We start from the raw sequence: 16,026 nt of genomic DNA, 5'->3' as shown, positions 1-16,026 counted from the left end.
GATATGATAGCCATGTTCAAATATATAAAAGGATGTCACATAGAGGAGGGAGAAAGGTTGTTTTCTGCTGCTCCAGAGAAGCGGACACGGAGCAATGGATCCAAACTACAAGAAAGAAGATTCCACCTAAACATTAGGAAGAACTTCCTGACAGTAAGAGCTGTTCGACAGTGGAATTTGCTGCCAAGGAGTGTGGTGGAGTCTCCTACTTTGGAGGTCTTTAAGCAGAGGCTTGACAACCATATGTCAGGAGTGCTCTGATGGTGTTTCCTGCTTGGCAGGGGGTTGGACTCGATGGCCCTTGTGGTCTCTTCCAACTCTATGATTCTATGATTCTATGATTCTATGATCCTTCAGACGAGAGAGGTCCACAACTGCCATAGGGCTGCATAGAGTTCTGTAGGGCTGCTTAGTGCAGAACAGCTCACACTCCCTGAAGGAAGGCCATTTCGATTCCACGAGATGAAATCCTCAGAAGAGTCATGTCAGAGAGTAACTGCTGCATGGGCTCATATGGAAGGAGACATCTGATGAGGTAATCAGGACTTTAGAGCTTCAAAGTTAAGAACTAGCACTATGAATTATGCGCTGTGAGAGTCTTGGTCTATACTGGATAAACAGCTGGGTCAGCACATTTTGCTCTAGCTAAAGTTTCTGAACTGTCTTCAAGGGCAGCTTCACATGAAGTGCGTTACCACCGTCTCACCTAGAAACCACCAAAACTTTAATGACAGCAGCCTGGTCTCTATTTTCCAGCACCAGGCATAGCCAGTGAATCAGCTGGAACCAATCAAAAGTGCTCTTGGCACAGCTGTCACCTGGGATTCCAACAATACTGGTCAAGCAGCGTTGTTTCCCATTGGCATTACAAGGCAACTGTGCCTTCTTTGCGGCCAACATATATCAGATGTAATAAAAATAAGGAACACTACCAGGTGCTCTGCTAATTCTGCCAGATACAGAGAGATGAAGAGTGTACCATCTTTATTTTTATCACTCTGTTGCTGCTTAACAATCTGAAGAGAAAACAAGTGGAAATCTTTTCCCAGAATCTATCTACAGTGCTATTAAATGCCCAGCTGCCCATATATCTGCTGACGTATTTGACTGACCTCTTTCTCATCATCCTTCCAATAACCCATTTGTACTGTCTCTAAGCCGGATAGTGTCTTCAGACCAAGTGAAACAAACCATACTCCAATTGCAGCACTGGCAAACAGATAGCTAAGATATTAGGACAGTGAACTATACAGAACTGACTCGTGCAGTTAATTTTGAACCATGAGAAAATTGAATTCTGTGACATTTCTTTTTGGTATGGTAAGCCCCAAAGAAGGATACATTCCAAGATAATTTGATTTATAATAACATGCTGCCTGAAATGTACTCCCATTGCTTTTCCCTATAGTATAGTCTATTATGAATATATTGGCTTCAATCTGTGGTCATGTGGCATCAGGCTTCCTTCTCCCAATGTACTTGCATTGGTCAATATTCAAAACAGCTGCTATAGCTGTTCATTTGCTATAAACAAATGCCAAAAAGAGAAGGAAAGCTCCTTTTTAGAAAGTTATTGTTTTAATGCATCAGTAAGCATTTTCCTAACACAAATATAAACTAAAATATTTTAAATGATTCCCCCCTGCACTGTAAGTAGATGAATTATCAAAGGGAAAAGGTGTGTTTCATATATGTATACATACTTACATAGCACATACAATTTTTGTCACCACCTAGCCCTCATCCCGCCTTAGTTTATAAATTAGGTATCAACAAATATGTTTATAAACATGAGAAAGGTTTATATTTTTTTATTTAAAAACACACACACAATCAAGTTACAACATACTTGGGAATGTTAATCAAACATATACCTAAAAATGCGGGAACTAGGTGCATATACATGAAACATATCCAGAGTTCATGTCAGGAAGAGAAAAGCCACAGCACAGATTAATCAAATCTAATCAGGTTCCTAATCCTTTATTATTTTCTATACCATGATCAACAGAACAATTTCCTACTTATTTTCTGTGATAGGAAATTCCAGATCAGAGCGTCAGCTACATCACCACACAAAGGGCTGAAAAACCAAAAACTGTCAGTTTAAGAAACCTGGCTGCCAGCTAGACCTTTCTTGAAGATGCTTTGTGAGAGGGAGATTTTTGCCCTACAGTCAAATGACAGTCATGTCAAAATTCTAGCACATCACAGTATTTTACATTGGAGCGTAAGGTTCCAAAAACAATCCATCGCAGGATAAGATTCCCAACACTGGGGCAGACTGCTTGGAAAAGATATATTTTGAAAGTCACATTTAGCAAAGCTTAACTAGAATCCTTATGAGCAACATATTCTTTGCTTTGAAAAACATGACGTGAAGGACAGTTGCAGAAATAATGTAAATATACATGATTTAACTATTGAAGCAGGTACTGTAAACAGATAACAGGCTTCCTTTTTTTAAAAAAAAAAGTGTAGAAAGCAAAGCCACAAACACCCTTTTAAATAGATATTAATATCAAGGTAGCCTTACCACGTATGTGCCACTGTAAAACGTCGCCGTTGACGGATGCTTTTATTCACCAGCAACTTTCTGAAAAAGCATGGAGAGTTCCTTGGAGAGCTGCGGGGGGAGATTTTTGGAGAGGTGGGTCTGTTCCCCGGCACTCTGGGAGGCTCGAGTTCCAAATGCATTTGTTCTTTGAAAGTCTTTATGTAAATCTCCGTCTCTGGAGCAGCAAGTTCCTTAGAAGAATCTTTTGCTGTCATAGCTTGGATGTTGTGTTAGCTTTCACCATTCAGAAAACACAACAATAGCACAGCCCAGAGACATTGCTGCAGATTCAAATGCTGATAAACCGAGAACCTCCGTGCCAGTCATTCAGCCAGCTGAGGTCTGAATGAAAAGGCTGCCTAAAGCAACAGCAGCATAATCGAAGAACAGATAAGTCAATCCCTTCAGAAAAGAGCTTGATCAGTCCTGGCTTTCCCTCTGAAAATGCGCCAGAGTGCTTTCTGTGTCAGTAGCCTCCTTGTGGATGTGGTTTGTCTGCAAGCTACATGGTGTGACACTCGCTGAATTCATTCAGCTGCATATACCAGCTCATGAAAAATGCATAAGGACTCCCCATCAGTCCTTTCCCACATTATGTTAGGTTTAAAATACCTGATCAACACAAACTTTGCTTCCCTCCCCCCATTTCTGAAAAATGACACAGTTTATTTTCCTGTTTGTTACAGCATGTTTTATTTTAAAGGGTTCTCATTCAGAATTATTTGCTCACAGCCCACACGGCAGTTGCTCCACCTACAACATGCTTATTGGTTCAACTTATTTTGACAAGTGGATGCAAGTTTGCCCTTCCTTATTCTATACATAAAGGGTGCCACGGCACTTTATCAGTCAGACTGCTTCAGAAGATATCTTCTGCTCACACCAAGAGCCTCCAGCTCATGATCTCTAAACAAAGGCAAGGCTAGAATTGACCATATTATTAGCAGAATGTAAAAATAAAGATCTCCATCCAAAGGCTCTACAGTCAATAGACAGCAAATTAAAACATTTTTTAAACCCGCAATGGGGTGGGGGGGAAGCAAAAGCAACTAAATAGGCAGCGTTTTGCTCAATCTTATTTTCTATAAAAGTTTAAGAGACTCCTGGGAAGTGGCAATCACTGCTATTGTGGAAAGCAAGAGCAGCAAGGTAAGATCACGCTCACTGTTGCTTTATGGTGAAATCACACCTGAGCCCTCAAACAAAAACGAGAGTTAAATAGTCACTAAGAGCTGTTTAGGAAAAAGGCGCTAATGCCACTGCTTCTTAAATTATCTATTTATAGAAGTATTTAAATACTGCCCTCTCATAAAACATTGGGGCAGTATTCAGCAATACAGAACGAAATAAAATCTGGCAGAGGTAAGTTGAAAAGGCTACATAGCTTTAAAAATTATTAGAGGAGAACTTCAGACAGGTGAAAGGAAAGGCGAGTGCCCAGCCAATTCTGCAGCTTCTTAAATCTGGTATTTCTATGGCAATAGGAGCACATGTGGTATGTTGATGGTCCTGGTCAACCTCATTCTCTCCTTTAGACCCTTTTAGAGTTTAGACCCTTATCTATGCCCATTCTATTGTACCTTTGATTCTATTAGCGAGCACGTTTTCTTGCAAAAGAAGCACCGTAGGGCGCAGACAGTGTTGGGTGGGATGCTTGCTGTTCACACAGGTTATTTCATTGTTTTGTACCTTTTATGCAGTTTGTGTTGTTCTTGCCATCAAATGCTTTCCTTGGATGTACACTTTTCCTTGGATGTACAGTGGTGCCTCGCAAGACGAAATTAATTCGTTCCGCAAGTCTCTTCGTCTTGCGAGTTTTTCGTCTTGCGATGCACGGTTTCCCATAGGAATGCATTGAAAATCAATTAATGCGTTCCTAGGGAAACCGCCTTCAGACCAGGTCCGGGGACAGTCTGTCCGGGGACAGCTTTTCTTCCCACCCCCAGCATTTTAAAAAACCCTGGGACAGCGGAGGACTTCTCCGCTGTCCGGGCGATCTTAAAATGCTGGCGGGCGGCATTTTAAAATCGCCCCGGGACACCGGAGGACTTCTCCGCTGTCCGGGGCGATTTAAAAGCCCCTGGGAAGGCAGGCAGGGGGGACAAAGACTTTTGCCCCCCGCCAGCCTTCAGAAGAGGTCCTGGACCTCTTCTGAAGGCGGGCGGGGGGCGAAAGTCTTTGCTCCCCCCCGCCTGCCTTCAAAAGCCCTCCGGGACAGGCAGGCAGGGGGGAGAAAAGACTTTCGCCCCCCGCCCGCCTTCAGAAGGTGTTCCCGCCCCGCCGCCCGGCTTCGGAGCACCGTTCTGAAGCCCGGCGGCGGGGGCAGGTGTTCCCGTCCCGCCCCCCGGCTTCGGAGCATCGTTCCGAAGCCTGGCGGCGGCGGGCTGAGGCGTTCCCGCCCCACCGCCCGGCTTCGGAGGAGGTCCGAGGACAGTGGGGAAGACGCACTGCGCTTCCCCGCTGTCCCGGATATTTCCCTATGGGCTGTCGTCTTGCGAAGCAAGCCCATAGGGAAATTCGTCTTGCGAAGCGCCTCCAAAACGGAAAACCCTTTCGTCTAGCGGGTTTTCCGTCTTGCGAGGCGTTCGTCTTGCGAGGTACCACTGTACACCTTCTTGTTGTACACTTTTTAATTAAAACAACATTACAATCAGTGTTCTAATCACACTGCAGAAAGTTTCCCCTCCCCCTACACTGTGAAAGACACGTTACTGAATATTACCATATCCGTTAAGGCCTGATGTGGGTGGGTGTGGGTGTATGTGTATGGATGTCACACCCTATCTTTCAAACACACTATCCGGCTGTTGGTAGTTGCCAGCTACTAGCGCAAGAAGATCAAACCTATCCATTCTGAAGGAAATCAGCCCTGAGTGCTCGCTGGAAGGACAGATTGTGAAGCTGAGGCTCCAATACTTTGGCCACCTCATGAGAAGAGAAGACTCCCTGGAAAAGAACCTGATGTTGGGAAAGATGGAGGGCACAAGGAGAAGGGGACGACAGAGGACAAGATGGTTGGACAGTGTTCTCGAAGCTACTAACATGAGTTTGACCAAACTGTGGGAGGCAGTGGAAGACAGGAGTGCCTGGCGTGCTCTGGTCCATGGGGTCACGAAGAGTCGGACACGACTAAATAACTAAACAACAACAAAGCAAAAACTGTATGAAGTTTTTGCTCAAACTTCACATAGCGTTATACAGACTTCACTCATTCCTAAAGCACAGCCCAACAAAAACAAACTCGGCAGTGCTGCAAATGATGCTGCAACAGTTAGAGCCTGACAAATATAGAGCAGCTCTCATAGTCAGTCACTGGAGGGAGTGTCTTAGATGTCGGTTCGATGGTGTCAGCAACTTTTCCTCTTGCTGTTGGTCTCTATGACAGAAATGGCCTCCTACACTACAATTCCCAGCAACCCTGCCCATTGGGCATGTTGGTTGGGGCTGATGGGAGTTGGAGTCTAAGCACAGATGGATGGCTACAAGTTCTCCGCTCCTCTGTTTCCAAATACCTCCCACAAGGACAACCAAGACAAAGATGAGTAGCACCATCTTTTTCTGTATCTGTATCTAATTCCATTCCCCTCCCCAAACATTACACTGTGCAAAAAAAAAAAAAAGGAATGACATACTTTGTAATGAGACATCCATACTCCTCAGCCTATATTATAATAATGCTACATAGGTAACCACAAAAATTGTAAAATAAACATCAAAAATCAAAATTTGAGTTCAATGAAGAAAATAAAAAAACATGTATCTTTTCACCAGCAAAAGGTTTCTCATAGGGGGTATCTTTTGCATTATCAATGCATTTTTTACACCAATGGAAAATGAGTAGCTTTTTAGCTTGTTGAAAATGCAATATGTGGATCAATAGACAAACATTTACATTATTCTCTTCCTTCTGCCTCCACTGATAGCCAATGAAGGACAAATGCGCTAAATTTGAATAAAGCTGGGGGGGGTGTAGTTATTTAATGTATTGTGAAATATTACACTTAGAGAGAGTAATACTAACGTTCTACGCCAAATACACATGACAGAAGAATAGCATTTTCAAACCAAGACAAAATCCTGTACTATAAAATTCTTAGGTAAAGGTAAAGGGACCCCTCACCATTAGGTCCAGTCGCGGATGACTCTGGGGTTGCGGTGCTCATCTTGTGTTATTGGCCAAGTGAGCCGGTGTACAGCTTCCAGGTCATGTGGCCAGCATGACTAAGGCGCTTCTGGCGAACCAGAGCAGCGCACGGAAATGCCATTTACTTTCCCACCGGAGCGGTACCTACTTGCACTTTGACGTGCTTTCGAACTGCTAGGTTGGCAGGAGCTGGGACCGAGCAATGGGAGCTCACCCCATCACAGGGATTTGAACCGCCAACCTTCTGATTGGCAAGCCCTAGGCTCTGTGGTTTAACCCACATTCTTAAGGCATGGCCTACATTCATGACTGCTCTACATTCAGTCTAGACACAATGGAGCAGTGTCCCAAATTCCCCACTGCTGCCTCCAACGGAGGATTTTGCAAAGATGCCACCACTAATCACTACTAGTGGTATTTGAAATCAGATAAAGTGACGAGGAGACCTTCTTTGGCCACTACAATGAAACCATCCATGAGTCACAGGAGATGCTCATTGCTCTCCTTCCAGCCCTTACTTAAACATTTTTTTAAAAAAAATCATTCCCCAAGGCTGCAGATTGATCATGCGGTGAGTCCTAGGATAGGAAGGGAGCACCTTTCTTGGACTCATCTCCAGGCAGCTCAGCTTAAAGGGCTGCCCCTCACTCTCATTCACCCACCCCAGCCAACCTGCATTCCACACACACTGACTTTCTCCCATATATGTGAGCCAGACCAAGCAGGAAGCAGTGCTTCCTCTTTCATTTGTGATTTGCAAATAAGGGGTTAAACATGTGGCAGGGGAAGGGAGGAAATACTTATCTCAACCAACCTGCCCTTACATTTCACCTCTTCTTCCCAAACCACATAAGAACAGCATTGCAAAAATAATAATAATAATAAAAATGCTTTGGGAGAATTTGGAAGATCTGCAGTAAGCACCATGTCACAGGGTCTCAGAAGTCAGGGGAGGAAGTAGAAGAACACAATTGCGAAGCTCAGAGGGTGTAAGAGAATCAGCTGAAGAAAACCATGCCCTCTCCAATGTTACTCACCACTGCTGGCAAAATAGGAAGAAGGGTAAAGGTAAAGGGACCCCTGACCATTAGGTCCAGTCGTGGCCGACTCTGGGGTTGCAGCACTCATCTCGCTCTATAGGCCGAGGGAGCCGGCGTTTGTCCGCAGACAGCTTCCAGATCATGTGGCCAGCATGACTAAGCCGCTTCTGGCAAACCAGAGCAGCGCACGGAAACGCCGTTTACCTTCCCGCCGGAGCGGTACCTATTTATGTACTTGCACTTTGACGTGCTTTCGAACTGCTAGGTTGGCAGGAGCAGGGACCAAACAATGGGAGCTCACCCCATCACGGGGATTCGAACCGCCGACCTTCTGATCAGCAAGTCCTGGGCTGTGGTTTAACCCACAGCGCCACCCGCATCCCTCTGAGGAAGAAGGGTAGCCCTTTTCAAAAGCTTTGGTTGGGAGGGCCAGCAGTTCACTAGTCCTACCTTAAAGTGCAGGGTAGGGAGGAGAGAGGGATTAATTGTGTTTAGAGTGCTGAGGCTATAATACACACAAGACCTTCATTCCCACATATGAGCTACATCTCAGACATAGCAGAACTAGGATACCATTCCCACCAGGCTTCTGATCTATCCATTTAACTCTTATAATCAGTGTAATCTCATTTCAGGGCTGTGTTTCAATTTAGAAGCAAACACCTAATTTTGCATATCTTTCTAGCGCTTCTCTATATAGTGGTGACTGTCACGGTTTTTAGTTCCCTCAGTCGTTCAGATCATGTTGAAAAAGCTATTATATTCCCAGCTTGTTACTTTTTCAGAAATGGGCATTAAAGCTTGTATCGAGAGAGAAAACAAACACCTATGTCATAATGTGTGAGTTGGTGGATTATCTGTTTTGCAGATAAGGAAAGCATTGCCATGCCTTGAAAAGGAACAAATTAATTAGGTTTACAACTGTTAATGCTACTCAGCAGAAAGGCTCCATGGTAAGGCCTTAATAATGCCACCTCCTAATTTTACTGATGAAAGAATCCATAAGGAAAAGAAAACAAGTAACTAGCTCATAAGACATTTTTTTCCACAATGAAAGCAGAATAGTTTCTTCTTGCTCAGAAACTGGAATCTGTTTTTAAATAGTTCTCAGATAATGGAAGCAGGAAAATGGTATCCTCTTTGGAGATGTTTCAGGAATATGATATTCTCAAATTCCTTTATAAATAGCATGAACCACACAGATCGAAATTAAAGGGTGGATTAGGACTGGCTTATTCACTTCTCCAAATGGTGCAACGCAGGTATCAGCAATTTAAAACAATCAAGGAAACATGCAGCCCGAGAATTTTTTTTTGAGAAGATTTAATTTTGCAGATTAATGTGGAATGGGATGGAATTATAGGCAAAAGTAGGAATGCAAATCAGATTTGGACTCATCCTGAATCACAAGGTGAAGTGAGATCCCTCCTCTGTATTTTGGGTTTGTCAGAGGTGACGTGGGATCTCTACAAGGAAGCACAAGTAGATACAGAAACAAGTAGAAGCAGTTTGTAGCGCCTCTGTAATCCAAAAAGAAAAACAATACTGCAGAGAAGTATCTTCTGCAAGGAAAACAACATCTGTAAGCTTACCCTGATGCCAGGCTGAGATGATGGTGGAAAAGAGAGCAAGCATCAGAGTGGAGAGGGGGTGCAGAGGAAGAGCCCAGGTGAAATGTTTTTACCAGTACTCCCCAATCCCAGTGCTTTGGGAAGAGGGGGGAGTTCTGCAAGAGTGAAACTTCTGTTCTAAGCTTATGCCAAGACACTCCCCATCCCAGGAGTGGCAGGGAGGGAGGATCTCCTTTGTACATGACAGGTCTAACTTATAATCAAAAGGAATTATTTTACATGGAAGGCAAATTCCCATCCTACACACACCCTAACTACTTTAAAGGTGCCTCACACAAAAGCCTCAGGACCTACTTATTTACAATTTAGCAGGTCTATTGCCCAGTGGTACCTCTCTCTCGTGTCTGCAATTTTCAGGCCGACTGCCCGCAAAACACTTCAGCTGTGTAAACACAACATTTTATCCTAGAACCAATGGATAAGGAGGACTTGCTTTTTTCTCTCTAGTCTGCACACAATCTAGATCTATTGCACATTTCTCTCCCCTTCCCAAACAGTCTTGATGATGGCAAATGTATGCGTATCTACACCTTCCTAATTACATTGTGGGTGGCCATACACCAAGTGTGCAATGCCACCTCATTCTTCATTAACCAAGGGCATGTGAAGAAGGAAAAAGTCTGCATAACCAATCAATGAGAGGGTTTTCAGGTATCCACTTCAATCCTTGTGGATGATAAAATAAATCTAAACTGAAAGAAGCATGTTGAGGACAAGCATGAACGATGCCAAATTAAAGAAAACTACCTTTTTGTGCTGACAATTAATTAGTGTATATATAGCCTAGAATAAGTCCATTTTCATCCATCCTAAAACTATAACAAGCTATCCTTGTGGGGGGAAACCACTGCAATTATCCTTTCGATATTTCACAGGATTCGCATCTTCAAAAGCAACCAGCAAATTTCACAATAAAATTTGATCCAATTAGATTTTCATATTTTGGTTATTATCTCTATAGAATTATCAAAAACTATGAATTCTACTTAAGATTCTCAACATTAAAAGCTCTCTCACTATCTGCATAGTTATAAGTCAAAAGTATCATGCTATATTGGTGTGGCAGAGCACAACATTGAAGCATTTTGTATGCCTTGCTGGGGAAAGATGGGAGGTTTCATTGACTCTTTACAATACTGTACTGATGGCAGAGTAATTGGGTGCTTCTCCCAGAAGGTACATTCCATGAAAGCACATTATTTGGATAAAATTAGTTACAAGGCTCCTCTTTCTGTCACTTAGGTCATTGTACCATCTAAAAGGAATTAGCAACAATGAGTCAAACCAAAAGAAAGGAAAACTTCATATAACAGCTGCTAGGAATCTTCTTAGCACAATGTTCTCTAAAAGCCAAAAGATAATGCTAACCCTGTCAACTAAAAAAAAGGGTGATTTCAAACAAATTATAGATAAGATAACACTAGCTCCCCCACCTCACCCAAAATCAGAAAGGAAACTTTGGAAAATTCCATTCAAATGATGTTTCTATTTCGCAAAGCAATGCCAGCTTTTAGTACAAGCAATAGCTTGCAATGAACGCTGAGAGAAAATATGGCTGGAATTCAACCTGCACGGATTGGGTCCAGTATCTGGGCGGTCTTCAGCAAGTCAGCTCACACCCAGTGCTGTTACACTTCTCAAAGGTCTATGGTGAAGATGAGAAAGACTGTGAGGCAGTTTGCAGAGTTATGATTATCATTACTGCCATCTTATACACTATCTGTTCTGAATAGGCGCTACTTATAATTATGTTTATAGGTGGAGAACCTACCTAGCTGTGTGGGCAGGAGGAATCCACCGACAGCATCTCTCTGCTCAGTAGATTTCTTCTGGGTATACAGTATGTGGAATAATATCTGCCTGCGGCGATAGCCAAAATTACATTTAGCTGCTGTTTACTTTCACTAGCCCAGCAGAGCCTATGCAATTAAGGTTAAATGAATCAGATTCTGTCCCTTCTAAGGCAGCATAAAAAATTGCCCTGCACTTCAATCAGTTTCTTGTTCAAACACTGGGATGACAACTAGAGTGTCTTGGGTACCATGGTAGACAATTATATATAGAAGGTTTTTTATTATTTCTGATGAAAAGGAAGATAAGCAGTTACCTGTGACAATCTAGAAAAACCTGATAATGCAAACTTGAAACAAAGAAAATGCAAAGAAATCTCTGCATCCATCAGCTACAATATTATTCCTTAAAGGATGCCAGTATAAATCCGAGGGAGTATTAGTAGATGGAAATTACCAATCCAGAACTGTGCATGTATGGCTTGCTTGGCATTGAGGACATATCAAAAATATTTACCAAGTGAATGAAGAAAAACACGGTTTTCTCGGCTTGGAGCGTCATTATGTGCAATCAAGAGGAAAAGAAATATGCCGTAGTTAAATTTCAGAACTGTGTGTGCTGACACTACAGAAGTGAAACAGTACTAATTCCAGGAGGAGAATAAGGAGTAAGGCAGCTACAAATGCTTCTGCAGTTATAAAGGCTTACTGCACACTTTGGAGACAACCTTCACAGAAGCATGTATATTGGCTGGCAGCCCATTTATTTCTTTGTAATCAGCAGAGTGTGGTAAATCACCCTGCATTATTTCACAAAGCTTTGCAAGTGTCTGTGCTGTCATATATGAGTACCTCACATAAACATGATGATCGACCCTTTTCTAAAATGTGCAGGATGTCAACCATGCTCTGCTACAATGCTCTGGGGTCCAGGGAAGATAGAAACAACTAGGAGAGCCTTGTTAATTAGACAAAAAGTTGTACAACAAAATCTTTTTGGTGTACCTGAAATATTTCCTGCAGAATGTTTAATTCAGAGTAAGAGGAAGGGGTTGGTGCTGAGGACGGGGGGGGGGGGACACGGGACTATGAGCAATATTATCCTGATGCAAATAGATTTTGGGTGAAGGAGGACTATTTGTAGAACAAGCGGAACCCATTTTCTTGTATTTTGTGAAAAAGAATTCTCCCACTCTCCTCATCCCACAGCTTGTTTGCAACATCTGCTACTTCACAGCTGAATGCTTCCAGAAGCCAGCCTCTGAAAAGCTCTTTTAAAAACAGGCAACATATTTTGAGGACCTTCCTCATCTTTTGCTTGACATTTCCAAGATGGTGGGCTAACCAAAAACTGCAGTACATGAATAGTTATAAACTGTATGATTCAGTGAAAACAAGGTTTGATTGCTCAAAAGGGAGAAATTATCAATCCATAAGAATGCAAATTATTATTCCCCACAGCAAACATTAGCCCACCACAGAAATGGGATTTCAAGTTGATTAAAGTACCCATCCCACATAACTAATCCCACTCAAGTCTTTGAAGTGTCTCTGATGGCTGGGCAAAACTTCAGGTTTATTTTAACAACCATGAAGATGCATCACTCTTTTAGTGGACATCTTCTAAGAACAGGTTGTTGCTGATAAGATGCATGCCAAAATCAGGTAGTTAACCAGAAAATCTATTTGTTCTATCTACTCCCTTCTTATGATAAACTGAAGTTACTTTTAATTAAGGCATGAGTCTTTTAGATTTCATGAATCATGAGAATGATCAATGCTCTGCCCCTTAGGCAGCTGCTGTATGAAGAGTCAGGAAACTGAAGTAAAAAATTAAGTTTTGAAGCAAGTCAGATACAGCTGAGTGGTAAAGATTCAGCTTGAGCTGGAAAGCTTGATAGTCCTTCCAGGCCAGGGGGAACAAAATGACCAAGACATAAAAACATACCACATCCCATCTCAAGAATCCATCTGACCCCTAATCCTGGATTTAATTTACCCTTTTGTTTTGTGTAGAATTGCCATCCTTTATTGATTCCCTTTCTACAGAATATCCAGGCCACATCACTGTCAAATACTTGCATGTCTTTTCAGAGCTGATTTGTGGTGACTTTTTAGAATCTACAACACAACTGCAAAACCAGCTGTACACTGTGGACAGGTAAAATGACAGACATGCATACCATTGCTTGGAGCAGTGCAAGAAGGGGTAGAAGAGAAAGGGACTGCGCAGTTAGCTGCTGGAGGAAACCAAAATGTTCAGTTTCATTTATACACAAGGTTCCACATGAGGAAAACTGGGAATCCTTAGGGGCTGAACCATGCTAACCAGAAGCATGAATAGTGTTGGCACCAACTCCCCTTAACTGCTACAATTTGCTGCTACTGAGGAAGGGAACAGCAGGGGCACAATGGCTAGCGATAATTTTTATTACTTGGTTTTACAAAAGTATGAAAATAAATAAATGAGGATGAGAAAAATGGTGGGGATTGACAATCCTTAAACAACTGAGAGCAGGGGCTTAAAAGGAAAGGAAAGGCAATTTTAGCTATATAAGGAGTGTTAAACTCCAACCACCAGGGAGATAATTGGTGATGAAAGGAAATAGTTCCAAATATACTTTCTAGAAAGTAGGGAGTTACTTCTAAGTAAAAAATGGCTTCCATCATTCCCGTTGTTGACAAGCATGGATCTGAGATTCTGTTTTGTTATTTTGCATTAGTTGTTTGGGGTTTTAACTTTAAAAAAACCAATCCATGGTTATAAGTACAAATAATAAATAGGTAAACAGCAAATATGAATGTAATTTATTGAGTGTAATGGTAAAAATGACAGTATATTATGTGCTGTATGGAACCAAGTTATAACTGCACTTCCAAATGGTTGCAGAATAGTAATACCTCAACTGCGCTAAAGGCTCCATGTCACTCACACAGACTTTGTTTCTTGGCCCCAGCCATTTCTGACAACTGGAGAACGTTCGTCTGAAATTCCACCATCCCCCAGAACTTCTCCCATTCTGACCTGAATGGAAGTTGATCATGTACTGTAATTTCCATTGTCAAAATAAAAAAATTCCTTCCTGTAGCACCTTAAAGACCAACTAAGTTAGTTCTTGGTATAAGCTTTCGTGTGCATGCACACTTCTACAGATACACAAGTGTGCATGCACACGAAAGCTTATACCAAGAACTAACTTAGTTGGTCTTTAAGGTGCTACAGGAAGGAATTTTTTTATTTTGACTATGGCAGACCAACACGGCTACCTATCTGTAACTGTAATTTCCATTGGTTGAAACAGGGAAGGGTAGAAGAAGTTTGCAGTGAATTACGCTCACCGTGTTCAATTTAATATGGTTTTGACATAAAAATTATTCATGTGTGGATTCCTGTTTGTGGAAGGATCTGAAGTAAATCAGTGCACCCATAATGGTATCCTTTTCTTTCGTCAGTGCTCCCCTTTGCAACCTTAGAATGGAGGAGGGGAGTCTGCAACTCTTGCAGGAAACCTTGAGCAAAGGACTCTGGATCCTTCCTCCTCTGGCCTAGTTCCTGCGGTCAGTCTTCCTACATGGTTTCATATTCCTTGCTCAGTTATCTCAGATAGCTAGCTTTACGTCTATGGTTGTGTATGCCAGCCATTGTCATAACCAGCCACATCTCATCAAGTGACATATAAATTCTGGGTAGCTACCCAAAGGGATCCACTGTAGTTCTTGCCCATCACTTGCACTTAGAGGGGTTCCTTAGCGATATCAAGAAGTCCAGGTTTCTCCCTGGCTTATTCTCATTTTACTTCCTAAAAAAAGCAGAAGATGGAGAAGATAATGGGCTTAAATATCTGGCATGCTGACATGGTGTGCCACAAAGTACACATGCACACCACTCCCCAACAAGCAACCTCAGGCCATGGAACAGAAACTAATACTAAATGCTATTATTGCACCAAGAATATGTATGGCAAAAGCATATGCATGTGGTGGTGGTGGTGTGTGTGTATGTAAATTACTATTTGAAGTATAAAGCAGGCAGGAGCTAATGTAATTGTAGCTGGTGTTCTCTCAATGAGAACTTCCTCAGCAAGTTTGAATCTAGTTGGTTTAGAATATTTATCAAAGAATATTTAACCGTCTGCTCTATTATTCATAATGGGTAATCACAGTTGGCAGGATGTGATGTGGGCTGCTTTGGGGATTCTCTTCTGAAGTGCACAGATGTATTTTTTACTAATGAATTCAAAATCCAAGCAAGCTTTCCACATAGAAAAATATATACATGCAGACACACTTCAATAATTGGAGATTCTGATGCAGCACCGGGGAGCAAGCAGAAAGCGGTTTGCATACATTGATGTGTCAATTTTGACTGCTGTTTCCATCCCTTAACTTGACCATTCCAAGCAACTCTCCTGTGATTGTCATCCAATAATGAGAAACAAATGAAACAGCAACTTTAACAGATACATATCCATTACGTATCTAAAGTGCAATAGTTCCTGCCACTAAACAGCTCTCAAGTGTTAGTGGCTTCTGATCACTATGACCACATGTGTGTTTCAACTAACATCCTAGAAGAAGCTGAACCACAAATACCCAATACAGTCTATTGTAACGTAGTTGAGTTTGTTGGGATAAATGTTCAGCCGTGGGCTTTTAGAAATGTTAATTGGGTTTTTACCGACATCTCAGGTAAGGCAGACAGATGAGGAAAGGGCACCTACTGCAATATATATATATATATATATATATATATATATATATATATATATATATATGAATGACCAAATACTTCTGGTATAGCAGCTTAAGTTATGCAGAGCTGTTCTTCATGTAGAACAGAGTGTTGTCTAGCATTATCTTCAGC

At 42.0% G+C, this 16,026-nt stretch overlaps 1 protein-coding gene across 3 annotated transcripts in view; it reads right to left on the bottom strand.

The window, feature by feature from the left end:
- Nucleotides 1–16,026, bottom strand: part of PDE4B (phosphodiesterase 4B) — a 257,231-nt gene that overhangs the window by 185,696 nt on the left and 55,509 nt on the right. The window contains exon 1 of one of the 3 annotated variants that reach the window (XM_081193752.1): nt 2,537–3,163. The exons of the other annotated variants lie outside the window; for them this stretch is intronic. Coding sequence (XP_081049878.1) covers nt 2,537–2,772 — 236 coding nt within the window. The 5' untranslated portion in view covers nt 2,773–3,163. Of the gene's footprint in view, nt 1–2,536; nt 3,164–16,026 lie in introns of those variants that run through there. 3 annotated transcript variants of the gene reach the window in all.

Source organism: Podarcis bocagei (genome assembly GCF_964188305.1).
Source record: "Podarcis bocagei genome assembly, chromosome: 5".
In the NCBI taxonomy this organism is placed as follows: Eukaryota; Metazoa; Chordata; class Lepidosauria; order Squamata; family Lacertidae; genus Podarcis; species Podarcis bocagei.
Note: the sequence above shows the minus strand (reverse complement) of the source record. Positions and strands in the feature narration are given on the sequence as shown.